At 45.1% G+C, this 26,924-nt stretch overlaps 1 protein-coding gene across 1 annotated transcript in view; it reads right to left on the reverse strand.

Annotated features, from left to right (window-relative positions):
• Positions 1-4,474: 4,474 nt before the first annotated feature.
• The window catches only part of SPON1 (spondin 1, extracellular matrix protein), a 438,663-nt gene continuing 416,213 nt past the window's right edge, over positions 4,475-26,924 (reverse strand). The window contains exons 8-16 of the mRNA XM_006892054.1: positions 18,194-18,395; positions 16,004-16,144; positions 15,387-15,462; positions 14,192-14,374; positions 11,078-11,248; positions 10,820-10,987; positions 9,458-9,622; positions 6,241-6,504; positions 4,475-4,854 (exon numbers count right to left, since the gene is read on the reverse strand). Coding sequence (XP_006892116.1) covers positions 4,691-4,854; positions 6,241-6,504; positions 9,458-9,622; positions 10,820-10,987; positions 11,078-11,248; positions 14,192-14,374; positions 15,387-15,462; positions 16,004-16,144; positions 18,194-18,395 — 1,534 coding nt within the window. The 3' untranslated portion in view covers positions 4,475-4,690. The remainder of the gene's footprint in view (positions 4,855-6,240; positions 6,505-9,457; positions 9,623-10,819; positions 10,988-11,077; positions 11,249-14,191; positions 14,375-15,386; positions 15,463-16,003; positions 16,145-18,193; positions 18,396-26,924) is intronic.

Below are 26,924 nucleotides of genomic sequence, written 5' to 3' on the forward strand. Positions count from 1 at the left end.
TTCTTTGGTTCTGTCTTATAAGGATTAAATATTAATATATAGTCTTTTTTTCTTCTTTTAATATATAGTCTTTTTTGACAACTGTGTCCATTTATTTTTCTTAGCATATAAGTTGAACTTTTTAGGGGAGTTTAGGAGCCCTAATGGCTCAATGGTTAGAGTGCTTCACTCTTAACCAGAATGTCAGTGGTTCAAACCCACCAGCTGCTCTGCAGGAGAAATATATGATCATCTGCTTCTGTGAAGGTTTACAGCTTTGGAACCTTATGGGACATTTATTTCTACTCTGTCCTATGGGGTTGCCATGAGTCAGAATTGACTGGACAGCGGTGGTTTTAGAGAGGTTAGAGAAAAGGGTAGTGTACAGCCCCAGAACACTTTTATATTTAACTCTACTACCACACACAGTTTAAAGTGTGCCTGACCCAAGCCAAGGCATTTTGTGCTGCATGTGAAAGTTGGACAGTGAGTAAAAGGGACTGAAGAAGATTCGATGCCTTTGAATTGTAGTTTTGTTGGAGAATACCGACTACACCACGGACTGCCGAAGAACAATCAGCGGTCTTGGAGGAAGTACAACCAAGGTGCTCCTCAGAGCCAGGGATGATGAAACTTGGGCTCCTGTGCTTTGGGTATGTTGTCAGGCCTCAGAAAATGACAACATGCTGTGGAAAGCAGAAGGTCTCCAACAGAGAGGAAGACCTTCAGTGAGAGGGACCGACAAGGAGTCCAAGGAGCGCTGTAAGCAAGTCAGAGATTTTTGATGATGCACCTGATAGTGCCAGGTCCCAATCTCTTGTACAGAGGGTTCTATGAGTCAATTGATTCAATAGCATCTCACATAACACATAATAACCACAGACAGCTCCATGAGGCTGAACATCCAAAGCTGAACACTTTGCTCAAGGCTTTACTCATCACATGATGATCTATAAAGGCATGGCTTTTGTTATGTGCCCTCGAGTCGCTGGTTTTTTTCTATGGCTTTTCTGATTCTACAGGTCCTTCCCCCCCTCCCATTTGCCTCTTCTCCCTCTCCATCTTTCTTGCCCCTTTTCCTCCCCTCCATGCCTTCCCTCTATGAAGGCCCTTTGTGAGGACAAAAATCCAAAATCTTGAGAGTTTTCATGTACTGACATTTTAGCCCTAGGTATTTCACCTGTGTTATACAGATGACACAACCCTGCTTGCTGAAACTGAGGAGGACCTGAAGTGCTTGCTGCAGAAGGTCAAGGACTGTAGCCTTGAATACGGATTGAAGCTCAATATCAAGAAAACAAAGATTCTCACCAATTGGCAGCATCAGTATGGATGGTGAAGAGATTGAGATAGTTTGCTTGGCTCCACAGTCAACACTCTTGGTACCAGCAGCCAGGAAATCAAGAGACTAATTGCATTGGGAAAGTCAGCTGTCAGGGACCTCTCCAGAGTACTGAAGAGCAACGACGTCAGGCTGGAGACTAAGGTGTGCCTGATCCAGGCCATAGTCTTCGCAATTGTGTGCTATGCATCAGAGAGCTGGACAGTGACTAGGGATAATAGAAAAGGAATGCCTTTGAGCTTTGGTGTAGAAGAAGAGTGTTGAACATACCATGGACTGCTAGGAGAACAAACAGGTTTGTACCGGAGAGGGGAAGCCAGGATGCTTCTTGGTATCAAAGACTCTGAAGCTTTGTCTGACATACTTTGGGCATGTTGAAAGGAGGGACCAGTCCTTGGAGAGGGACATTATGTTTGGGAGAGTGGAGGGACAGCACAGGAGAGGAAGACCCTCGATGAGATGGATTGATTCAGTGATTAGGGTAGTGGGAGTAGGCGTGTTGGAGACAATAAGGTTGGCACAGGATAGAGCAGGGTTTAGGGCTCTTGTACATAGAGTTGCTATGAGTTGCAAGCGACTCGATGGCACATAACAACAACAACATTTCACCAGGGCTAAATTTCTGGAGAACTGAAATCATGTGAGTAAAATATAACACCCTTACTTCCTGGAAGAAAGTGACATTGACACAGTGACTGTGGCTGTGGGGCCAGGAGTGTCAGAAAGTAAGATTGCCTCTTCCCAATCCAAGACAGGACAAGGTTCAGAGCTATTGTTCAGAAGATCACTATAAGTTGTTGTTGACTCGAGGGCACCTAACAACAGAAACAATTCCCAGGAAGAAGTACACAGACTCTGAATATGCCTAAAACATGTTTAATACACAAATTTCAAATGAAAAACAGCACAAAACCTTTGAAAGTTTTTCAATTCTGGGTCTAAAGAATCCCAGGTTTTATTTCATTTGCTACAACATATTTCCTTCAAATAACACATTAGCAAGGTGACAGATAAGTGACCCAATGTCTGGTTGGGAAATACAGCTCTGAACTTCTTTTTGTCATCCTTTTAAAATGTAAATGCAAATTGGATTACAGCTTGTTTGACTTGGATAAAAATATCTACAACCATCATAACTCTTCAGGCAGTTTTTCCTGGGTACCTTATGACGTGTTTACTATCTCAAGTGGAAGCTCTTTTTTGTAGTAAAAAGTCTATTTCCAAAACTACTGGTTAGCCAGAAAAACTACAAATCACCTAAGACTTTGGTAAGAAAGAGTTCTGACATTTCTTATAAATTCCCCATTATAAGCAAAAAGCAACATTTCTGTGCTATAAGAATCAAGTCTTGACAAATGTTGCCCATTTTAAGTTGCTACCTGGCTTTAAGCATCCTCAAGTATATTTTAAATGTGTCCAATGGGTGCCAAATAGGAGAATGAATACCCAACACAGTGTCAGACATGAGACACGAGAGCTTGTTCTTAGAGTTTAGAATCACTGCCTTAAAGAACTTGGATTTTCAGGATTGAACAAGTATGTATATGGACGTCTGAGAGCAATGCTACAGAAGTGAACAGAGGTGGTATCAGAAAATTTTTGGTCCAAGTAAAAAAAAAAATCAAGCCTTATTCATATTATGCTTTTTTGGGGAGGCATTTAAGCAACTCAGTTTAGAATGAAAAAGTCATATTGGAAACAAGTCCAAGCTCCAGGAAGTTTAGGGATGTGAACACACCCCTTGACAATGAGGACTCAAATTCTGTCTCTTTTTCCTGAAAACTACTGAGGTGGTGAACAATTGCAAAAAAACAAAACCACTTTAGAAGCTTCTGAATATTTAGATTCAAAGTGAGAAAAACAGACCAATTTTTTTTTAATGGGAACAGTCTCTTGGGTTATAATAATACCTGTTCAGGGTTCTAGCACATGGATGCTGTGTTTGGAAATATCCTGGCGTGTTTGGTGCAGGTTGTGAAAAGTATTCAGAGCACACGTGCAGCTTGCCCACAGTACATATTTGGATACGCAGTATAAAAAGAAGGTCTGCATCAAAAAGGAAATGTGGCATTGTAACAATAAGTGAAGAAGTAAAAACTCCTGATGGACTCAACTCAGTCAAAGTCCTTTCACCCTAAGCCTGGTAGACTGTCTCCCCCAATTCAGTGTGTTTATGAAAGCTTGGGAGGGGATGGAAAACGCAGTCTTCCCCTTCACGTGTCCGAGGAGTAGAGTCGTAGTGAGGAGAGGCCGACCACAGGCCTGACTTTCCACAAGTTTCCATGTTCAGCATGATTCCTTTCCCCTTAGATTTTGCCTTTCTTAGTTTCTAAAACATTTCTCTCTCTATATATAGAAATCTTTATGGCTAAGATATGAAGTACAGAGCTAGTATTTTTGATGATGGAAAAAAGGCTGGCATTGACAGCAGACTTTGTAAAATGAATGGATAACCAGAAGAATTTTTCTTATTAGAAACGGATTTGAAAATGTACAAGTCTGGTTGTGTGTAGACAGACTTTGTAAATGGCTCTTGTTGGTACTGATAGAACAGTTTGGCTACCGTGGCCCAGGTTCCAATAAAATGTTAATGCCTAAATTTCTTTAAGGTTGGTTTCCTAAGAGAAAGTAGGAGGGAAGAAAAGGGCAAGGGGGAAAATAGTTTCTACCTTTTACCTCAGATGTTAAGAACCAGTTACCTTACATTAAAATTATTTGACCATCATTCCCTCTCCCCCTTAGGGTATCAGGTGCCAATATTAAGAGCTGAGAGAAAAGTATTTAGAATTTTTCTTCAAGGGAAGAAAAGCCACCTAACATCTATCCTCCTCTTCACGTCTACCAGCTCCATTTTAATCAAGAACCAGTGATGACTGATTAGACTTCACGAGGGACATGAGCCCCTTTTCCCAAAGGAAAAGAGGTGGGCAAACAAACATTTCCTGGAAAAGTGGAGAGAATGAGTTGGACAGCTGATGTGGGACATTTCATCTGCTGTATTCCAGGATCCAGGCACAAAATCACTCCTAGACTCATTGCCTGTCCATGTGTAAGTGGCCAGCGCCTGTCTGTATGCCCAGGTGAATGTTCCAGAAAGACCCATTGCAGTTTAGTACAAGGTGGCTGACACTACTCACTTCTGTGCAGGAAGTGGGCCAGCTGAGGATGAGGGAGCCCCACGCACCCTGCACCCACCAAGGAGTATTCAGAAAGGGTGCCCTTTGCATCTGCAAGACTATTGGGTGAACCATACTGCAGAAATGAAAACTACTGTACACAATTTAAATTTCCTTAAACAAACAAGCAAACACAATCCAGCCATTGGTGACTCTGGAATCCAGAGTGCATCCCTGGAGAGCTGTGCCCTGGCTAACAAGGGTGGACGTTGCACGCTCTGATCTCCTTCTTGTCTTTGCAGCTTGTGAACTGGGAGCTTTTGAACCTCTTCTTGACCGTCATGTAACGTTCTTGGATCCCGCCTCCGCACAGTTTGGTGCATTCTGACCAGGCTGTCCATGGGCGCATCCTGCAGCCTGGAAGCAAAAAGAGTCTTGGTGAGTCTTGCAGAAACTGGGAACAGAACAGGAAAGCTGAACCCTCACTGACAGCTAATTAGGACTTGGACAATAGTCAAATTTAGTTGTCTGGTCTTCTGTGACTCCTGTATCATTTGCTGAATAAACTAGAGGCTAGAGTCCTTATTAGGGAATACAATAGATTTTTTTTTTTAAAGCCATAAATACTTTGAAGCACCTTTTTCAAAAGACAGTCTATTTCTAAGATCTGCTTTGACCAATAGGACATTTGCAAACATGGCCTGAAAAATATTTGTGTATCGTGGCTTCTCTTGCTTTGCTGCTGGGAACCTATAACCACTGCGGTAGCCAGCCTGGTCTAACTTGCTAAAGACACTGGCCAGACGTCCCAGCTATCTCAGCAGAGGCCCCTAACATGCAGCTGAGGCTGGCTTAGGTTTCCCAGCTCCTGCTGAGCCACCAGCTGACAGCAGACTCATGAACCAGCCTGTTCTGGTCTGCAGGAGAATCCAATCCAGTATCACAGAGGTACAGGATCCTAAACTAATAAAGAATTATCTTTAAAAGCCTCACTTTGGCGCTGGCTTATTATGCAGCACTTACTAAGTCATTTAATGACTGACTTTCTCTTGAGACTTGTTCCCCAAGTACTCAGCATCCCAAATAGTACTGGCATTTAAGCACCCTGTCTTACTTTCCCTGTGCGGCGTAAACATCCATTTCTAAAAGGACATTTCCTAGACCTCCCCACCCCCACCCCCCACCAGAGATTAGGTTAGATCTTTGGTTGGAGTGCTTCTGTATCTTTCTCATTGCCACCAAGTCGGAACTGACTCCTGGCTGACCCTCCTTTGGCTTTCTGAAGCTCCCTTCAGACTGGCCACCGGAACTCCTTTGTAGGACCGGCTCATGGATGATTACCCATTCATTCTGTTTATCACACCACAGTGCACACTTCACAGAGGCAGGGCCCATGGCATAATGATTGGTGCATAGCTGACCACACAGCTTGTTGATGAACACAACAAACACTAAACGAAGAAGGAAACCCAAACCAGTAGACACTGTTGCTCCTGGCTCACTCACTGCGACCTTACTTATGTCAGAACTGAACTGTGACCGGAAGGACAGCCAGTGGCTGAATTTGGCAAGTACATTGCCAGTGGCTGAATTTGGCAAGTACATCCCCAGGCACCCTTGAGTGGATCCAGACCTCCAAACTGGGGCTAACATTAATACTTTGTACCTATTGGGAGAGCAGACCCCTCAACACAGTATATCACAATTTCACAGCATCTGAACAATCAGACTGTAGGCGGAAGAATCCAGAAAATGCAGCTCTCCCTTCCCTCCTCTCCGACAGGCCTGCCGTGGGAGTCCTACCTGGAAACTGCTCCCCATCGGCGTCTTCCCTCAGCTGCTCGCTCCTCCGGCTCTCCCGGGCCTCCCTCCAGCGCAGCTTCTGGACCGATGGGTTCCGAAGGCACTTACGCACCCGGCACTTCTTGCGCTGCACGGTCTCTGGGCACGGGGCGCCTCCGAACTGCGGCTCCATCTGGATCATGCGTGTTCGGATCATGTGGCCTTTCCCGCACGATTTGTTACACTCTGACCACTGGGACCACTCGCTGAGCTCACAGTCAATGGCTGGCAAGACACAGACGGGCATGAGTATAGCTCGTGTTGAACACAAGACACGGTCACATACACTCTCAACAAGCTGATGAGGAACAAAACGCTGGTGCTGTTACCCATTTTACAGGCCGAGAAACTGAGGCTCCTGCCTTATTCAGTCCACTTGCTTGGAAAGCAGTAGAGGCAGGCTCCTTGTTTATATGTAATTCACATTCTACCTCCCCCCAGTGACTCAAGCAGGCTTTGGGAAACCTCGTAGATCTATTTAGGGCCTCTGTGAGCTAGAATATTGCCAAATCAGCCGAAAATAGTGGCACATATGGCCTTCCACAGCCCCAAGGATGTAGATTTTCTTAGGGAAGGAACAGCTCACCGGGACATTTTTGAGCACTGTCCACAAGCCCCCAGCTGGCTGCCTGGCTTCTTAGGTGAGAATACGTTGAGAAGAGTCTGACCCCATGGACAATACCAATGACTGCCCCAGCTGGCTGTCTGGCTTCTTAGGTGAGAATACGTTGAGAAGAGTCTGACCCCATGGGCAATGCCAATGACTGCGGCGTCTGCAGTAAGAACCAGGCAGGTCTTTTCTCCCCCTTCTTGTTCTCAAAATAATTTTGTGTCTTGTGTACATGTTTGTTGTTGTGTGCTGCTGACTTCGTACCGACTCACAGCTGACTCTCTAGCGGGTTGTCAGAGGCTGTGAACTGCGTAGGAGAAGACTGTCCACCTTTCTCCAGTGGAGCAGCTGGCATAGTCAACTGCCTGCCTTTGGGTTGGCAGGGCAACTCCTTACCCACTAGGCTGCCAGAGCACCTTCCTAGATACATGGCACCCTGCGGAATACAAAGCCCTGGTGAGCTGAGCTGTTAACGGAAAAGGTTCAGGTATGAATCTGCCAGCTGCTCCATGGGACAGAGATAAGGTCGTCTCCTCCTGTAAGCATTCACAGCCTCAGGTGTTGGAGTCAATGCAATGAAAGTGGGTTTGGGGTTTTTCCTCTGTGAAACACACGAGTCAGAAATAGAGAACTCAGTACAGAAAAGGTGTGGGGGCAAGTGGCGTTTGACGGTTTATCCCGGCCCCAAGATTCTACATCTCACAAATAGGAACTGGAGATGATAACATTGGTCTGCCTCTCAAATGTGTCCCAATGAGACAAATAATGCCAAATCCCGCACTGGCTATGCAAAAGGAGGGCAAGGCGGGACACAGAAAAATCCCGCTTTATTTAATATAGTTTTACACTTCTCCCTGTGAGAGCTCAGGCAGCCTTCTTATCTGTGAAGTGGAGATAATAGTCCCTCAGTTGTAAAGACAAAATGAGCTGTCACTCCCGGCCCACATCCTGGCCCACAGCAAGAGCTCTACAAATGCTCACTTTCTCCTCCCTGCCTTTTTCAGTGGACCAGATGGATTCAGAGTTTAGTTGATACTGAGAACAAGGTCTCAGAGGCTCTGGGGCCTCACATGGGCGACTTGATTACACTGTGGGCCAATCTTCTCTAAAGTTCCAGGCTTTATCGAGTTGATGGTCTCGGTTACCTCCACCTGTGAGTGAGTCCGGCTGAAACAGCTCTGGCACAGTAATACGGCATAGCAACCGAGACCTGTACTAGCCGGGTCCAACACCTGGGCCTTTATACCAATTATTCTGTTTAGTTCTCAGAATAACCTAGGAAGTGCTTCTGGCTGTTCACAGTTGAGAAAATTGAGGAACCAGCACAATTAGCAATCTGCTGACAATTAACACAGCCAGTAAAAGACACAGGAGGGATCTGAATTAGGCAGGAAGCCTGGGTACTAACGAGATTCAAAACAAAACTGAAACTCAATCCCATTGAGTTTTAATTGACTCACAGCTGACCTTCCATGGGATTTCCAAGGCTGTAAACCTCGGCCAACTTTCTCCCATGAAGCTGCTGGTGGACTTGAACCACCAGAGAGAGGGAGCATGAAAGACTGTGAGGGTATTTCACAGGAAGCCCATCTGATTTTCCACCACTTAGAAGCTAAGCTTTCTTAGAAGACTACTTAGGAAAATTGGCTCTGTTTCCTTGGAAATTAGCCCCATGTAATATACACAGGGGGCTACTGTAAGATTTGGGAGAGGCGGGGTGGACAAGGGAACTTCTGAGAGCGTGGGCTGGTTTTCCTTTTGGTCTTAGCCAGGCTGCATGAGGCTGGGAGCCATTGATCCAATGTGGCCAGCTTCTGACCACGGGTAAATAAAACTATTCATTGCTGTAGAGTTGGAATGGACTCAGAGCTGACCCTCCAGGGAGTGTCCAAAGCTGGAAATGAATGGGAATTGTCCACCTTCCTCCTGAGGAGCTGCTGGTCGAGTTGAACCACTACAGAAGTTTGGTCATTGAGTTAGCAGCCCCAACTCCATATGGACCAGGCCACCAGAGCTCCCTAAAATGGTCACAAGGGGGCAGGAATAGAATTGAACAGTTTATAGCATCCATGCACCAGGGAAGTTCCTACTTGGAGGAAGGGAAGAAACTAAAGATTGAGCCTTTTTTTAAAAATTTTATTATTTTTGTGTGCGTGTACCGTCAAATCATATCTGACAGGTACAGGAGGAGATTGCCCCTCCTTCCCCGGCAGAGCATCTGGTGGATTTGAACAGTGCGCCTCTGGGATTGTAGTTGCAGCTCCTTGCCACTAGGCCACCAGAGCTCCCCAGATTGAGCCTTTTGTGAAGTGTTTTTTATTGTCTCTCTTTATATGTCATGGAACTTGCAGCCTTGCGGGCTTCCTACTTAAATAAGATTAAAGGTTCACATAACTTGCTAATAGAGACCCAAATCCCACGCTCTTTTCCCCATGTGAACAGTTGAACTGTACATTTCGCAGTCTGACCACAGCACAGGGCTGGTTCGGAGACCCTTGAAGGCCCTCTGGCCCTGGGCTCAGGACAGGTGGGAGGGGAGTGGTGGGCACCGGGGTCGCTGAGACTTACGGCATTCAGGCAGCATGCACTTTTCCACCTGCTCCATCTCCTCATTACAGTCTCCGAGTTCAGCCAGAGACTTGAGCATCCGCTGGCGGGTCCGCATGCCCTTCCCACAGGTCACACTGCAGTCGCTCCACTCAGACCATGGGGACAGCAAGCATGGGATGGTGTCTAGGCCAAGAGTCAAGTGTGTTACTGAGAACAGGTTCCCTGTGCCTTCTTGAATCTCCTTGGCCCTGCTGTCCCCTCCACCGCCTCTTCCTAGCTACAGCCCCTGGAGCAACGTGGAACTGGTCTTCGGGTCCAAGTAAGAATGAGCACCAAGGAGTAAGCAGGGCTTAGCTGTGTCCTGCCCTTCCCGTCACAGCCACACATCCTCCTGGCCCGCTGGTGTGCTGACATCACATGTGGCTTAGGAATATGTGTACACAGGCTCTCACGTGCAGCACCACAGAGGCTCATGGTAGGAACAGTCTACTCTCCCCAAGATTCAGGCACTGACATAAGCTCAGCATTGTCTTATTTGGAACAGTGTGGTACTGAAATTCCCAGAATATGTGTGTGTGTGTGTGTGTGTGTGTGTGTGTGCGCGCATTGGTGCATTGTGTACTAGTGTGTGGGTCTATCTGCATTTTCATAGTTGTTGTTGAGTAATGTTGAGTTGGAACTGAGTCACAGCTGACTTTCTAGTGGGTTTTTAGAGGCAGTAAATTGCATGGGAGGAGACTGCCCATCTTGCTCTTGTAGAGCAGCTGGTGGATTTGAACCACATACCTTTGGGTTGGCAGCACAATTCCTTACCACGAAGCCACCAGGGCATTTGTCATAGTTGTGTGCTGTCATGTCAGAACCAACTCATAGCTGGCCCTCTTATGAGTTTTCAGAGTCTTTAATTTCACAGGCGGAGATTGCCCATCTCTCTCCCGCGGGCAGTGCATGGATTCAATCCGCATGCATGCCTTTGAGATTGCAGCACAGCTTCTTACCACTAAACCATCCATTTGTGATGGAGCCAGGCAAGTCCAGCATGGAACAAGATTTGAGCCCTATGAGGACCGGAGGAGTTTCTGTCCTATGTTCATGTGCCCCCTAAAATCCATCTGCAGGTAAATTCTACTCAGAGGCCACCAGTCAGCACATCAGCTCAGATAGTCCCCGAAAGGAGGCTAGTCTCTCTGGCCTCACTACGGCCTCATCCTGCTCCTAGCAGGACAGGCAGGGATGGTCCTCCTGCAGCTGCTCAGGTGCCCACCACATGCTGCACCTGTGTACTTGGAAGGGGGGTGCTGTGCTCCTCCAACCCGTTCCCCCCCACACACGTGCCACCTACCTGATTCCCTGCCCGCGGCCACCCCCACGCCCACTCACGGCACTCTGGCATCATGCACTTCTCAGCTTGGGACGTCTCGGCCTTGCACATGGAGCCGTCTGCTGGGCTCATCTTGACCATGCGATGCCGCTTCTTCATGCCCATCCCGCAGGTGGCGCTGCACTCGTCCCACTCGCCCCACTCGGTCATCAGGCAGCTGCTGGGAGCTGGGGGCCCAGCAGAGTTGGAGTTGCATCCCCAGCTTGGGGAGCCTGGCGCGCCCACCTCACCCACTCGGGGGTCCCCTCAGCACTCACAGCACTCCTCGTTGACCGTGCACTTCTCTGTCTCCTCGGTGGGCAGCGTGCACACAGAGCCGTCCTCCGGGAACTGCTTCACGTACCTCTCCCGGGACCGCATGCCGGTGCCGCAGGAGATGCTGCAGGGCGACCAGGTGATCCACTCGGACATGGTACAGGTGGAGCCGTCTGCGGAGGGGCAGGGAGGGCAGGGCGAGAGCTGTAGCTCGGGCGGGGACAGCCAGGAACCGCGCCAGGGGAGCCTCCAAGCGCACGTGACAACTCCGAAAGGAGCGAGTCAAGCAGTCGGGGACAAAAGGGAGAAGTACTCCTGCAACCAGTAATTGCTCTCTAAGAGGAAACACCCCTTTTTTGATGCATGGGGCATTCAGGATTACTCATCCCCTAAAAAAAACTAAATGAAAATATACTTGAAAGTTGCTTGGATGGGTGTTTTTTAAAGAAGAAAAACCCCACATATATATTTGTGTATATTTGTATAGCCAGTATGTTGTTGTGTGCAAGCAGGTTGGAACCGACCCATAGGTGACCCTCAGGCAGGTTTTCAGAAGCAGCAAATCACACAGGGAGGAGATGGCCCATCATTTTCCTGCAGAGCAGCTTGTATGATATTTGGTATAAAATATAATCTATTAATGATTTAACTTTGTATATAATTTTGTTCCTCATTATATTAATTTCCTCAACAATTAGTGGCTAAACCAATCATCATCAAGTTGATTTCTAATTTATAGTGACCCCAGAGTACAGGAAAGAACTGATTATAGAGACTATAATGTTTATAGAGACTAAGGTGCTTCTGACTCAGGCCATAGTCTTCACAACTACTTGCTATGCATCAGAGAGCTGGGCAATGACAAAGGAAGATACAAGAAAAATCAATGCCTTTGAGTTGTGGTGCTGGAGAAGGGTACAGAACAGACTATAGAATGCCAGGAGAACAAACAGGTCTGTCCTGGAGAGGATGAAACCAAGTTGCTCCTTGGAGATGTGATTCTGAAGCTCTGTCTCACATATTTTGGGCTGTCGATTTGCTTGCCACTCTTTGTGACCTTATGCACAATAGCCCTGAACTCTGCACTACCCTGAGACAATCTCACTGACTGACACACCTGCCCCCATTACCCGAGTTACTGTGTCAAACCATTTCATCTGGGGTCTTCCTTTACTGTGCTGTCCCTCCACTCTTCCCAGCATGATGTCCTTCTCGAAGGACTGGTCCCTCCTGGCCACATGCCCCAGTATGTGACATGGAACATCAGAATCCTTACCTCTAAGGGACATAACAAGAAGCCACACTTCTGCTGGAGTGACACACTCAGTTCTTTCCTTGCAAAAGATCCCTCTAGTGGTAACTTTCATGATATTTCACATCTCATTTTAATACTGGCAGAAATACAAGCTGGGTTTGGAAGAGGCCATGGCATAAGGGATATCACTGCTGATGCCAGGTGGATTTTGGCTGAAAGCAGGGACTACCAGAAAGATGTTTACTTGTGTTTTATTGCTTATGCAAAGGCATTTGACTGTGTGGATCATAACAAATTATGGCCAACACTGAGAAGAATGGGAATCTCAGAACACTTAATTGTGCTTATGTGAAATTCATACACAGGCTAAGATACAACAAGGGAACACTGCATGACCTAAAATCAGGAAAAGAGTGTGTCAGGGTTGTATCCTTTTTCTATACTTACTCAGACCATTCATGAAGCTGGACTATATGAAGATGAATGTGACGTTGGTACTGGGGAAAGACTCCTCAATAACCTGTGTTATGTAGATGACACAACCTAACTTGCAGAAAGTGAAGACTACTTGAAATACTGTAGAAGATCCAAGACTGCAGCATTTAATGAGTTACATCTCAACATGAAGAAAACAAAAATCCTTAGCACTGAACCAACAGGAAATATCCTGATAGATGGAGAAAGAGTGAAGCTGTCAATTATTTAATTTTACTGGGATCTACAATTAATAGGAGCATCAGTCAAAAAGTCCAAATATGTGTTTCCATAGGGAATTGTGTTGTCAAGGACCTCTCCAAAGTGCTAAAAAGATAAGATGGAAGTTTAAAGACTAAGGTGCACTCAATCTAAGTGATGGCATTTTTAATTGCTTCCTATGCACCTGAAAGTTTAACAATAAATAAGGATGACAGAAGAAACAATTCCTTTTTTTAAAAGGGTGCATTTTCCATCTTGCCATAAACCAGCCTCATCCCTCCATATTTTTGCACTGCCCACTGCACCTCAGAGATGAATAGAATCAGAGAAGAGAGGACAGGCATGCCTCATTCTGTTGCTCTTAGTTTTATTGCACTTCACATATACTGTGTCTTATACAAATCGAAGACAGTGGCAACCCTGGGTCGAGCAAATCTATTTGTGTCATCTCCTTCAACAGTGTGTGCTCCCTTCATGTAGCTATATCATGTTTTGGTCATTCTTGCAACATTCCAATTTGTTACATAATGCTGCTGCACTCTTCTGTTGTTGTTATATACTGCTGAGTTGGAACTGACTCAGAGTTGACCCTCCAGTGGGTTTTCAAAGGCTGTAAATCACACAGGAGGAGATTGCTCATCTTTTTTCCTGCAGAGCAGTTGGAAGATTTACATTGTGTGTCTCTGGGTTGGCAGCATAATTCCTGACTCATTAGGCCACTGGAGCCCAGTGCATGCTTAATAGACCATAGGATAGTGTAAACCTAACTTTTATGTTTTATGGAATTAGAGCCATGGATTCTCATGGTTCAACATGTTCGCCTGATCCCTAAGAAGAGAGTGGAATTGAAGGCCAGGTGCACAGTGTTTACAAAGAATTTGTAATCAACATACCTGTTTGCTTGCTCTTCAGTGCTCTGTATACATTTTATTCCATGGTTGGGTCGGGGTGATGAATCAACCTCAAGGTCATTAAGAAATGTTCTGAGTTCAGAGCCCTTAAGACACCACTGGAGGTGGGACCCCTCCCCTCGGTGGACCCCCCTGACAATTGTAATCGGAGTCCTTGGGCCCTCACCCCAGATGCTGTAAGGGGCCTGCATTGGCAGGCAGAAGCCTCCCTCCCTGGGCCTCCACTAGCCACTTCCTGGCCTTGGCTCTCTCACCTTCGTCGCTGCAGCCGGGGCCCATGCAGGGCTGGAAGTCCTGGGTGTCAGGGCAGGGGACACTGAGGTCCAGCTGTGCCTTCAGCATGCGCTGCCGCATCCTCTTGCCCTTGTCGCAGGTGGAGGAGCTGCAGGCGGACCACGGGGACCAGTTGGAGTAGATGCACGTTTCGGGGGTGTCATCTGGAAAGAGTGTTCGTTGTGTTTTCCCTGGGGACTTCTGGAAGCTGGGATTGGCCCTTTCCCCCAGACAGGCTCATATGAGGACAAGAAACAGAGCCCTGCAGCAGGCTGTCTCAGTGAGCCTGGGTCGGAAGCAGCTGTCCACAGCCCTTCCAAAATCATATTTTAGCATTTCACTAATCAGTATCCAAATAATATGAAAGATTTCCTCACTGTCCCTTCATCTTTTAATTTCTGGACCTTCAGCCTGACAGGCATCACTTCTACGCGGGTGCAGGCTCATCATAGGTCATTTTGTGTCACCCAGGATTTCTGTGTGTGTTGCCGCTTCATCTTCCCACTGATCCCATGCACAGACATCATGATAAAGATAAGGGCACTGATGATCAGTGAGCATGTATTACATCGTCCGAGGAACGTTGCATATTTTAACCCAACTGACAACTCTCTATAAAGTGAGTTCTGTTACTATCCCCATTTTATAGCTGAGGAAATCAAGGTGTAATTCTTGCCCAAGGTCATAGAGTTAATGAGAATCCAGAGTCTCTGGCTCTAGATTCCATGAGAAAACTTAAGGCCGTGTCTCTGCCTGGACTCCTGTCAGCTCTGGGAAGGAAGCTGCCACCTTCCTTGCTGGGGAAATGCACGTACCCACATCTGATTCATAGGCCAGCGTGACAATCAAAGCAGAGGGGGTTCTGATAACTGTGAAGCTTATTCAAAATGCCTTTTTGTTTGTTTGCTTGCTTTTTAATTTTTTCTTTTATTCAAAATGCCTTTTACATTTGAATCCTTTTGGAGGTCTGATACTATCACACTATCTCTGTCACCAATTCTCTGATAGAGTCTAGTCTTAGCCTTAATTTGAATTATTTCTAGAGGAGAACTCCTCAGATGGGATTACCTGAGTATCATTATTGAGTCATAGGATTATTTCTATGGTTCTTAAAGTACGACAGCAGAGAGTTGTGCAAATTTATTGTGCCATCAGCAACAAAGGAAAACACCATACCTTCATCTTTTTCTTCTGGAGCCAGGTCAGCTACAATATCATCAATATTGTCGGGTACAATATTGCATTGTTCTCCCTGCAAGAAGAATTTTATTTGGAGCATTCACATTAGAGAAAGAATGGAATGTGTCAAGGGGAAAGATGAGAAAGGAAATATAGCCTGATGACCACAGTGTACATAAATTCTAGGTCATGGCAGAGTTCTGGGGCAACATCTGCTATCTGATTGAAAAATAAGTGCCAAGAAAGCAGTAGCAGCTAATGCAGGGTGGTAAATATATGACTCATACCACTCAATTCCTGTTATTTACCATGGTAGACATTAGTAATTGATTATGGAATCATGCTTGCCAATATCATGACAGACATTAGTAACTGATTATGGAACTATCAACAGAGAATCAAATCATCCATTTGAGCACTGAGCCCCATTTACTCATGTGCATCTAATGAAATAATGTATAAACTAGAAATTCAGGGAAGCCCAATAATTCCGTATTCTGGGTGATTTCTGCCAGGGTGGGGTGATGTCTCATGATTTTGGAACAGAAGGATGTGTTGTCTCCTTGTACGCATGGAGGGAAGAGTGTCTTCCAGGGTGAGCTCTAACTCGATACCTTCCGAGCAATTCTCTCGATGACAACTCTGGCTACTTGAGTGATAGATCCACCCTCTGGGTCGTAGAAAGGACTCTGGGGGTGGTCCAGACTGGTCAGGGGTCGGATTTTCTCCTGAGGGATTGTGGGTTTGTTGGGAGACTGAAATGAGAAAGAAAACACTGATACAGAGAGTGGTACTAAAAGCAGTAAAAACCACAAAACAATATGATCATTATACGATCAGAGCAAAAACCTTGATAAGAATTAATAAGTAACTGTAACTACTATTTATATTTATAGGAGAAAGATGGGCAATCTCCTCTGCAATTTACAGCTTCTCAATACTCCTCTAGAGGATCATCTATGAGTCAGTTCTGAATCCTCTGCAATGAAAGGGAGATTCATCCAAGGGAGCCCTCGTGGTGCAGTGGCTAAAGCTCTTGGCTTCTAACTGAAAGGTCAGGGTTCCAACCCACCAGCTTCTCTGTGGGAGAAAGATGTAGCAGTCTGCTTCCCTAAAGACTATGCAGTAGTTCTACTCTGAGTCTTACAGAGTTACCAAGGAGTGCTAGTGGCCTAGTAGCAAGAAGTTGTGCTGCAATCCCGAAGACACATGGTTTGAGTATACCAGCTGCTTCACGGGAGAAGGATGGGCAATCTCCTCCCATGCAATAAACTGCCTCTGAAAACCCACTGGAGGGTCAGCTATGGGTCAGTTCTGACTCAATGGTACGCAACAACAACAGCAACAGGTTACCATGAGTTGGAGTTAACTTGCCAGTAGTGGGTTTGGGCTTTTATTCATGCCATGTACGGGGCTTAGAAATGTTTACATTTATAATTTCAAATTCTTCCACGTATAAGGTAGGATTGTAGCCAGATGAGAAGTCATCCCAGCAAGTAAATACTAGAGCCAGATAAAAGCAAAATTTTTCTGTGAAAGACCAGATAATAAGTATCTTAGCTTTATGGACCACACGATGCCTGCTGCAGCTACTCAGCTGTTGCAGAGCAGACATGGTCAGAGACCATATGCTACCAAATGAGTATGTCTGGGTTTCGAATTTTTATTTACAAAGACAGTTGTCAGGCCAGATTTGACCCTAGACTTCAGTTGGCTGACCCCTGATTGAAGGAGCTCTGGTGGCATTTGGTTAAGGCATGTGAACTGCTGAAAGTCAGCAGTTCAAAACCACCAGGTGTTCCACCGGAGAAAGAAGAGGCCATCTGCCTCCCTAGGGACTGACAGCTGGGGAACTCTACGCGGCTGCTCTAGGGCTGTTAAGCGTCAGAATTCAACTCAGTGGTGGTGAGTGGCAGGTGGTATTTGATTGTTCGCTCTGTTTTGTTTGTTTTTTGTTGTGTGTGTGTGTGTTTTTTTCCTAAAGGCTACAGATTTTGATACAGTTGGAGTGTTGACCATTTTTGAGGAATATTGACATTCACAATGAAAATACAAATTCCTCAGGCTGGCTGTCCGGGCCTTTGGAACTGGTCAGTCTTACATCAATGCCCTGCTGTTTCCAGGCTCCTTTGTGGTTTTTGCATTCTATTTATCCTTTTTTTTGCCTCTGTGACTGCCACATGCTTCTATCTTGTGAGTTATTGTTTAGCAGATTATCTTTCTACCCTTTCCTTGGTGTCTCTGTGGACAGTTCTCTGAGGCTGAATCATACTATCTACGAGTAGATGCTTTTCATCGTCACTATTATTTTTCCCTTGCTTTTTAGGAAAAAGAAGCTTCCTTTCCCCCGCCCCCCCAAGAGAAACACCAATAGCCAATTGGAAACCAACTTATTCTTATCTTTCTACCCTTTCCTTGGTGTCTCTGTGGACAGTTCTCTGAGGCTGAATCATACTATCTACGAGTAGATGCTTTTCATCGTCACTATTATTTTTCCCTTGCTTTTTAGGAAAAAGAAGCTTCCTTTCCCCCGCCCCCCCAAGAGAAACACCAATAGCCAATTGGAAACCAACTTATTCTTCGATTCTAACTTCATTTTTCTTTAACATTATGAGTAACTGACTGATTTTACTATGTTAAAACAATCCCCTCTCCTGCCATTTAGACATTTACCATCTATTAATACGGAATTCTTCAAGAAGATGGCTTTGGATACCTCTCCAGGGGCTTGATCACTGGAAGTGAGGAGTATGCATGGAGCCCAGATCAGGGCTTGTGAAGCAGTACCCTTCACACACACCCACCTCGTAGGTCACCCCGCTGTCAGTGCCAGCATCCCAGGGAATCAGGTCTTGCACAACCTTCTGGACCCAGCCACATTCCTTGGTGCACAGATCCTCTGCCGACAAGCCCACATTCCAGTCGGGACTGGGGCCCATCATTGTCAGGAAGGACATCAAATGGCGCGTCCTGTCCACGGAAAATTCAGCAGAAGGGGCTGCTCTCCTGGAAAGCAAACACAGGCACCATTACATTAGGGGTCCTAAGGGTGTCTCTGTGAGGGACACACAGTCAAAACTGGTCAAAGGGTGAGAGGAACAGTGAGGAGGCAGGTCCTGGGCTTCCTATCAAGCTCTGCCTTTGGCCTCTACTGATTTATACGCTCTTCTCTCCTCAGTTGTAAGATGTGCTGGCAACCCAAAGGCAGATGTTTGAATCTGACAGCTGCTCCAAGAAAAAAAGATGAGCAATCTCCCCTCATGCAATTTTAAGCCTCTGAAAATCTGCTGAAAGGTCGGCTGTGAGTTGACTTTAACGTGACTGCAGTAGGTTGTTACTGCTGTTGTCTCTCCCCTGAAGGGAGTATGGTGGTGGAGGCCGAAGGGAGTTGGCTGCTAACTCCCAGGCTATGCTTTTCTGGCAGTTCAAATCCACCAGCAGTTCTGTGAGGGAAAATGAGCAAGCCCCTTCTGTGTGATTTAAAGCCTTTCAAAATCGGCCAGTCTGCTGTGAATTGGTTCCTACTCAGTGTCAATGAGTGAGTCAGTGTCTCTCCTCTGGGAGACATTGTTGGGCCCCAACAGTGGGTTAAGTGTTGGGCTGCTAACCACAGGGTTCCTGGTTTGAACCCAGCAACTGTTCTGTGAGTCAACGACGTGGTGCTCTGCTCCTGTAAATATTTACAATTTAGGATACCCTGTGGGGCACTTCTGCTGTGTCCTACAGAAGTCACTATAAGTCAGAACCAACTCAGTACAAGGAGCTTGACTTGATGTTTTTACCATTCCTGAGATTCACCTATTGGACAAACAGGGAGAGAACCATATGGTTATACACTGCCTCCCCTTACCCATTTTTATTGTGTCCATAGACTTACTATTACTTTGCATTTCCTTTTTGTTGGTTTGTTTAGTGGTTGGTTTTTGTGCCTCAGAATAAAGACCTGGCAATCTATTTCTAGGAAAAATGAGCCATTAAAACCCTATGGAACACAGTTGTACTCTGACACTTACGAGGTCACCAAGAGTGAGAATGGAGAGAATGCACTCAGTATTAACTGGTAGAACAGTGCCTGGCACAGAGTAGATGCTCTGAATGAATACTCTGTGCACAGTATGTTCCCAACTGTGTTGGATCTGAGATGAACTTTACAATCAAAAGCTGCTTAACATAAAAAAAAAAAGCTGCTTAACATAGTCGCAAGCCTTTGCTTACACATTTTGAGTTATTTCTCACAACAGATTTGTAAGGTTTATGGATTTGGGTTATGAGCTCCAATCTACGGAAAAAGAAGCTGAGACCCAGAGCGACGTGTAACTTGTGCAAAGACACAAAGTTAAATGGCAGAACTGAAACCACAAGGCAAGTCAGTCTCTAAACCCTTCTCTTGGTCCTTTCCCCACTCTGCAGAGATCTATGTGATCTGATCCGATACAAAGGGCACCTTCCCCGACCTACTGCCACAGTTGCCCCCTGGAGACTGCTGATTGCAAGATCCAGTCCAGGGATCAGTTCACTTGTCAACTTACAGCGGGCTCCTTAGCTCTTGCTCCCTGTCTATTGCTACAGTCCAAGAAGCACCCAGCTATCCAGCTACAGTCCTTGAGCTGACAACTCTCAGCTGCTGCAAAAGCTCAAGCTCACAGCTGAAAGAGGTAGTTCTTCAAGCTTTATCTCCTCCTATTGCTTAGAAGAGGTCACAGGAGTACCCACATAAGAGGCTGCATAAGATCAACATCCCGGTCAGAGTACAGCCCCTGGAGTCCGCAGGGACTCAGCACACTTTGTGCCAGAGTCACATGATTTACTTCCTCCCCCCCTCATGACAATGCTGCGAGGTAGAAGGAGTAATCAGAAATTCATGGAAATGAATTCATTTAAAGACACAGCTAGGAAGGGGCAAAGCTGAGGTCTGAAGGCAGCTTAGCCTGTGTTGACACCCCCAGGCTGCTAAGCTTGGAGAATCTGGCTGAGGACCAGCTTGTCTGCTGCGTCCAGCTGGCAGCTGGTTCCTCTCAGCTGCTTGGGAGTCCCTGTGCCCTCTGTGGCTGCCTTCACCTGTTCCCGGGAATTGAACACTTCAGAACACTTTGGGTGCTGACTATGCACTCTAGTTTATGGATGTTAGAGATGGAATTGTGCCCCCTGCCCACCCCAAAACAAGTATTAAAATCCTAAACCTATTACTGTGGATACAATCCTATTTAGGATGAAGGCATTCTTGGTTACATTATGAGGCCATAATCAGTGTAGGTTGTGTACTACACAGAATCATTTCTGAATAATTTAAAGAGACCAAGAGGTTGTTGTGTGAAAACAAGGGAATCCTGCCCGTTTCAAATCAAGATAAGAGTGTGTAAGCGTTGTATCTTTTCTCTATACCTATTCAATCTGTATACTGAGCAAATAATTCGAGAAGCTGGACTTTATGAAGAAGAATGTGGTATCAGGCTTGAAGGAAGACTCATCAATAACCTGTGTTATGGAGATGACAATTTTGCTTGCTGAAAGTGAGGACTTGAAATGCTTGCTGCAGAATATCAAAGACTACAGTTTTCAATATAGATCACATCTCAAAATGAAGAAAACAAAAATCTTCACCAGTGGGCCAATAAGGTAACATCAAGATTGATGAAGTTAAGATTGAAGTTGTCAATTATTTAATTTTGCTTAAATCCACAATCAACATCCTTGATAGCAGCAACACACAAAAAATTAAAAGACATGTTGCAGTGGTAGAAATTTGCTGTCAAGAATCTCTCCAAAGTTCCAAAGAGCAAGGATGCCACTATAAAGATTAAGGTGTGCCTGATCCAATTCTTGGCATTTTCAACTACTAGCTCTGCATCTGAAAGTTGGACAAGAATAAAGATGACAGAAGAAGAATCAATGCCTTTGGGTTGTGGTATTGGAGAAGAGCACTGAATATCCCATGACTCCCAGGAGAACATATAGGTATTTCTTAGAGAAAGTGCAGCCAGGGTGCTCCTTAGAGGCAAGAACGGTGAAAATTTGTTTCATATACTTTGGGCACTTTGTTAGGAAGGGGGCTAGAAAGTCCCTGAAAAATATGGTCAACACAATGACTGTACAGTGGGCTCCAGAGTATCAGAGAGGATGAGGATGGCACAGGGTAGGGCAAAGTTCAGATCTGTTATTCTTAGGATCACTATGAGTTGTAGTTAACTCGATGTACCTAAAGACAGAAGCACAAGCAGGCAAAAATGGGGGGTGATTAGGAAGGAATTTAGTAATGTGAGAGTTACAGCATAGCTGTATATTACCTGTACATGAAAAAAAAGCAGCTGTTTGAACTGACCAAGGGCATTTAAAATAAAAAAAAAAGATTGCATCCTTTCACCCTATAAATTCAATTTGTATGCTAAGTAAATAATCTGAGAAACTGGACTATATTAAGCTTTTGGAGTCAGGATTGGAAGAAGACTCATCAACAACTTGCGTTATGCAGATGACAGTCTTGCTTATAGAAAGCGTAACAGACTTGAAGTATTTGCTGAAGAAGATACAACCTCAAAGGTTGTATCTCAGGGCAAAGAAAACAAATATCCTCACAACTGGATCAATAGGCAGCATCATGATCAACGGAGAAGAGAAGGAAATTGCCAAGAGTTTCATTCAACACTCAATGAAGTGGCAGTGAACAATTCAAACAATATGTTGAACTGGGCAAATAAGCTATCAAGAACCTCTTTCAAGTACTAAAGAGTAGGGGTTTCACTTTACAGACTAAGGTGTACCTGATCCAAGCCATGGTATTTTGCAATGGTTCATATGACTATGGAAATTGGACAATGAATAAGGAATACTCAGAACTGATGCCTTTGAAATTGTGGTGCTGGTGAATAGTACTGAATATACCATAGATTGCCGAAAGAGCAAACCAATTTGTCTTAGAAGAGCAGCTAGAGTGCTCTTTGTTGTGTGCTGTTGAGTTGGAATCAACCCGTAGCTGACACTCCAGTGAGTTTTCAAGAGCAGTAAATTGCACAGGAGGAGAGTGCGCATCTTTCTTCCATGGAGCAAATACTGGATTGGGACAACATGTCTTTGGGATTGCTTTTACGCCACCAGAGCCCCTGAAGTGCTCCTTAGAAGTACTGATAATGAGACTTGGTCTCACACACTTTGGGCATGTTGTCAGGTGGGGCCATTCCTTGGAAGGGGCATCATGTTTGGAAAGGTGAAGGGTCAGTGAAGGAGAGGAGGACCCTCCCTGAGAGGGACTGACACAATGTGGTGCAGCCCAGAAGAGATTGTGAAGATGGTGCAGGACCGGGCTACTGAGGATAGCTATGAGGTAAATTGACTCAATGGGACCTAACAACAACAAAGGCGGAAACAAGTGAAGCTGAAAGAGACAGAGTTGTTCTCTCAGGGTCGACAGCAGGAACGTTCCCCCCGAGCCTGCCATCTGAATCCAGACTTCTATGGCTGAAATGACAGCCACCATTGTGAGGCTGGGCAGCCTGGGCACTGTTTCACTCTGTTGTGTGTAGCATTACTATGAATTGGAATCAACTCAGTGACACCTAACAACAACAACAGACACCTGACCTGGGAGAGAATAAATGTTCTGATCATTAAAAGCCACTCTAGTGGGGTATTTCTATCACGGTAGCACTGGATAACAGTGCCCCTGAAAGTTACTTTGAGTATTAAAGTAAGATAACTTGCCTATAATACTAAGTCCAGTGCCTGACATAATATTACTATTATTATTTAGGGATATATTGTTGAGTCCCATGGAGATCAGAAAGGAAAGAGGAGAATAATGAGAGCTTCCTGAGTAGAGCACGTTTCAACCTGAAACTAGGGAGGCCCTGTCATCTGAACAGAGGGAGAGCCTGAAACAGCCCTGGCGTTGCCCAGCAGGCTACGGTCCTGACAATGGCCTTCCTCTACTGCCTTCTCTTGCCCCATGTTGCACTGAGACTCCCTCTGCCCTGGCTCTGTCAGCCTAGATGGAGCTCCACGCATCTGCTAGGGGAGCTTTTCTTCAGCAGTTTAGAAGTGTGGCCCTTGGACCAGCAGTCTGGCTGTCAGTTGCTGATGCCGGGAACTTGTGAGAGATGCACATTCCTGGGCCCTGCCCTGGGCTTACTAAATCTAGGGATGAGGCCCTGACATCAGCTTTAATAATCCCTTCAGGTGATTGTTAAGTAGCTCAAATCTGAGAACAACCGACCTAGCCATATTTCAAGGCTTGGGTCTGTTGCCACCTTGTCTAGGAGTTTCAATCTGTGCTTTTCTAGGTTGAGGCAAGTGCCCTTGTCCTATGCTTCCACATACTTTGTCTCCGAAGCTGTACCCTATGATCGCCATCACTTCCTCACCATTCGTCTCCTCAACTAGATTGAGCGCTCCCTGAGGGCAGGGGCCCCGTGTTTCATACCTTTCACAGGGCATCCCCATCACCTAGGTACCCAGTGGACTAGGTAACTCCATGATAATGCTTTACTAGCTTAGATCTCCATTTACCCTCCTAGAGCCTCAGATTCTTTACCTTTGTGATGTTGCTGTTGTTATATGCCATCTAGTTACCTGTGACTCAGCATTATTCACAGTAGCTCTGAACCTTGCCCCATCCTGAGCCTTTCATGTCTCCCTGAACATGTGGCTTCAGTCATCTTCCTCCTTCTTATCCTACATCACATGGATGATGCTATTAGCATGACAACATAAGGGTGAGAAAGCTACCCAGGAATCCAGAACTGTAAGAAATCAAGCAAACCTCCCCCCTGCCCCCCGCCCCTCATGTCACTCTTCTGCTCTGTCTTGGGGATGGAGCCACCGCTTGCCTATCAGTTTGTCATATGGTGGTAGCCTGTCTGTTGCTGCGATGCTGGAAACTATGGCAGCAGTTATTTCAGAGACCAGTAGAGTCATCATGATGAACGGATTTCAGGAGAGTTTCCAGCCTAAGACAGATTACGAGGCGGGACTGGCCATCCACTTCTGAAAGAATGGGCCCTTAAAGCCCTACAGATGACAGCATGGTTGTCTGGCACAGCGCTGGAAGACGAGGCCCTCCACTTGGAAGGCACTGGGGAGAGCTGCTTCCTCGGAGTACTGTCTGCTTAGTGGTGTGGATGGAGTGGAGCTTTCGGCCAGTGAAGGACTTGCATTGGCTGATGTGGTATGACATCATACATGCATAGCTGCACCCACCTACTAATGATTAGACATGGAATGTAAAAAGTATGCATTTAGGAAAATGGGATGATGTGGCAAGTGAAATAGAATGCATAAAGATTGATATCTTGGGCATTAGTGAGCAGAAATGGGCCGATTTTAGCCATTTTGAATCAGACAGCACACAGTTTGCTGCACAAAAAAAGCACAAATTGAAGGATAATGTCACAATCATCAGAGAGAATATTTCAAGATCTATCCTGAAGGACAATGCTGTCTGTGATAGGATAATGGCCATATGTGTACAAGGAAGATCTGTTAATATGACTATTCAAATGTATGTATCAACCAGTAAAACCAAAGATGAGGAAAGCGAGCATTTCTACCAATTTCTATAGTTTGAGATTGATCATTGTTGATGTCAGATGTATCTTGGCTGAAAGCAGAAAATGTGAGATGAATGTTTACTTGTGATTTATTGACTACTGAAAGGCATTCGACTGTGGGGACCACAACAAATTATGGGTATATCATTGGTAAGTGTAGGAATTTAAGAACACTGAATTTGGGTGATGCAGAATCTGCATATTGATCACGAAGCAGTTGTTTTACCAGAACAAGGGGGTTCTGCATGGTTTAAAATCAGAAAAAGTGTGGGTAGGGGTTGTCTTCAAACATATCTCTTCAATATGGGTGGTGAACAAGTAATTTGAGAAACCAGATTTTTTTGAAGAATGTAGCCTCAGGCAAGGAGGAAGACTCAACACAACCTGAGTTATGTTAAAAGCAGAGGACTGGAAACGCTGCTGAAGAACAAAGAGTTCAGTAAGGCTAATACCTCAGTGTTAAACAAACATTGCTCACACATGGATGAATAGGCAGCATCATGATAGATGTAGGAAAGTTTGAAGTTGTCAATGATTTCTTTTACTTGGGTCCACAGTGAACAACTATGGACACAGCAGTCAATTAAACATACTGTATTGGGCAAATCTACAGTCAAGGACATTTTTATATTGTTAAGAGCATGGATGCCACTTTAAAGACTTAGGTGTGCCTGACTCAGCCCATGGTATTTTAAATTGCTTCATATGCATGTAATAAGGAAGATAAAAAAGAATCAGTGCCTCTGTTTTATAAGTATATCAGTGTGCTTCTTAGAAGCAAGGATGTAGCTCTAAGAGAAATATAAATCAAAACAACTATGAGATATCATCTCAGCCCAGTAAGAATAGCAAAATTTAACAGAGCAGCAAACAACAAATGCTGGTGAGGTTGCAGAGAAACTGGAATCCTTATTAACTGTTGGTGACAGTGTAAAATGGTACAACCACTATGGAAGGCTGTATGGCACTGTCTCAAAAAGTTGCAAATAGAGATACCATTTGACCCAGCAATTCCATTATTGGGAATATACACTAAAGAAACCATAACTGCCACCTAGGCAGATATATGAAATCCCATGTTTATCACGGCTTTGTTCACAATAGCGAAGAGTTGGAAACAACCTAAGTGCCCATCAACAAATGAATGGATAGAGAAGCTGTGGTATAGTCACACAACGGAATACTATGCTGCATTGAAAAACAAGGTACTCATGCAATATTATTCAAAATGGGTGACCTTGGAGGACATTATGCTGAGCGAAATATCTCAGTCACCAAAGAACAAATACTTCATAGTACCACAGTTGTAGAATGGGACTGACATCAGGGTTGGGGTGAGACAGAGAAAAATTGGATAAATTATGTAGACTGTGTTGGAATAGATGAGGGAGAGAACTGTTTCAAAGCGATATATGATTGGGTATTATGGTTATAACAAGAGTCAGAAAGAAGGCTGCAAAGTAGAGTGTACTTGGGGCGGGGGGCGGTATTGCATACCAATGAAAGAATTTTACTTTTTCAAAGAGGGTGGGGGGTGGGCAGGGAGAAAAATGCAACAATGAATGGAATGAATGGAAATCCAAAATCTCTGTGAACATTCATTAATTAATAAAATAAAAAAAATTTTTAAAAAAAGCAAGGATGGTGAGACTTTGTCTCTTGTACTTTGGGCATGTTAGCAGGAGAAGCCAGTCCTTAGAAAAAACATCATACTTTAAAAAGTGGTGGATTAGTGAAGGAGAAGCCACTCCGTGAGATGCACTTGATGCTGTGACTGCAACGGTGGGGTTGAGCATCGAAGAGACTGTGAAGACGGCGTGACTTCAGGCAGGGGTTCATTCTATTGGATAAATTACCTGTGATTTGGAGGCAGCTGGAGGGGCACCTAATAACAACCAAGAGATTAAGGTAACTACCTGAGGATTGTGTGTGTTCTACAAGGTCTTACTGAAAATGGTTCTTAGCAAAAGCATTTAGGTCGGACCCTGGTAAATGT

The sequence above is a fragment of the Elephantulus edwardii genome, unplaced genomic scaffold (genome assembly GCF_000299155.1).
Source record: "Elephantulus edwardii isolate Elephantulus edwardi_28Jun2011 unplaced genomic scaffold, EleEdw1.0 scaffold00109, whole genome shotgun sequence".
NCBI classification, from domain to species: Eukaryota; Metazoa; Chordata; class Mammalia; order Macroscelidea; family Macroscelididae; genus Elephantulus; species Elephantulus edwardii.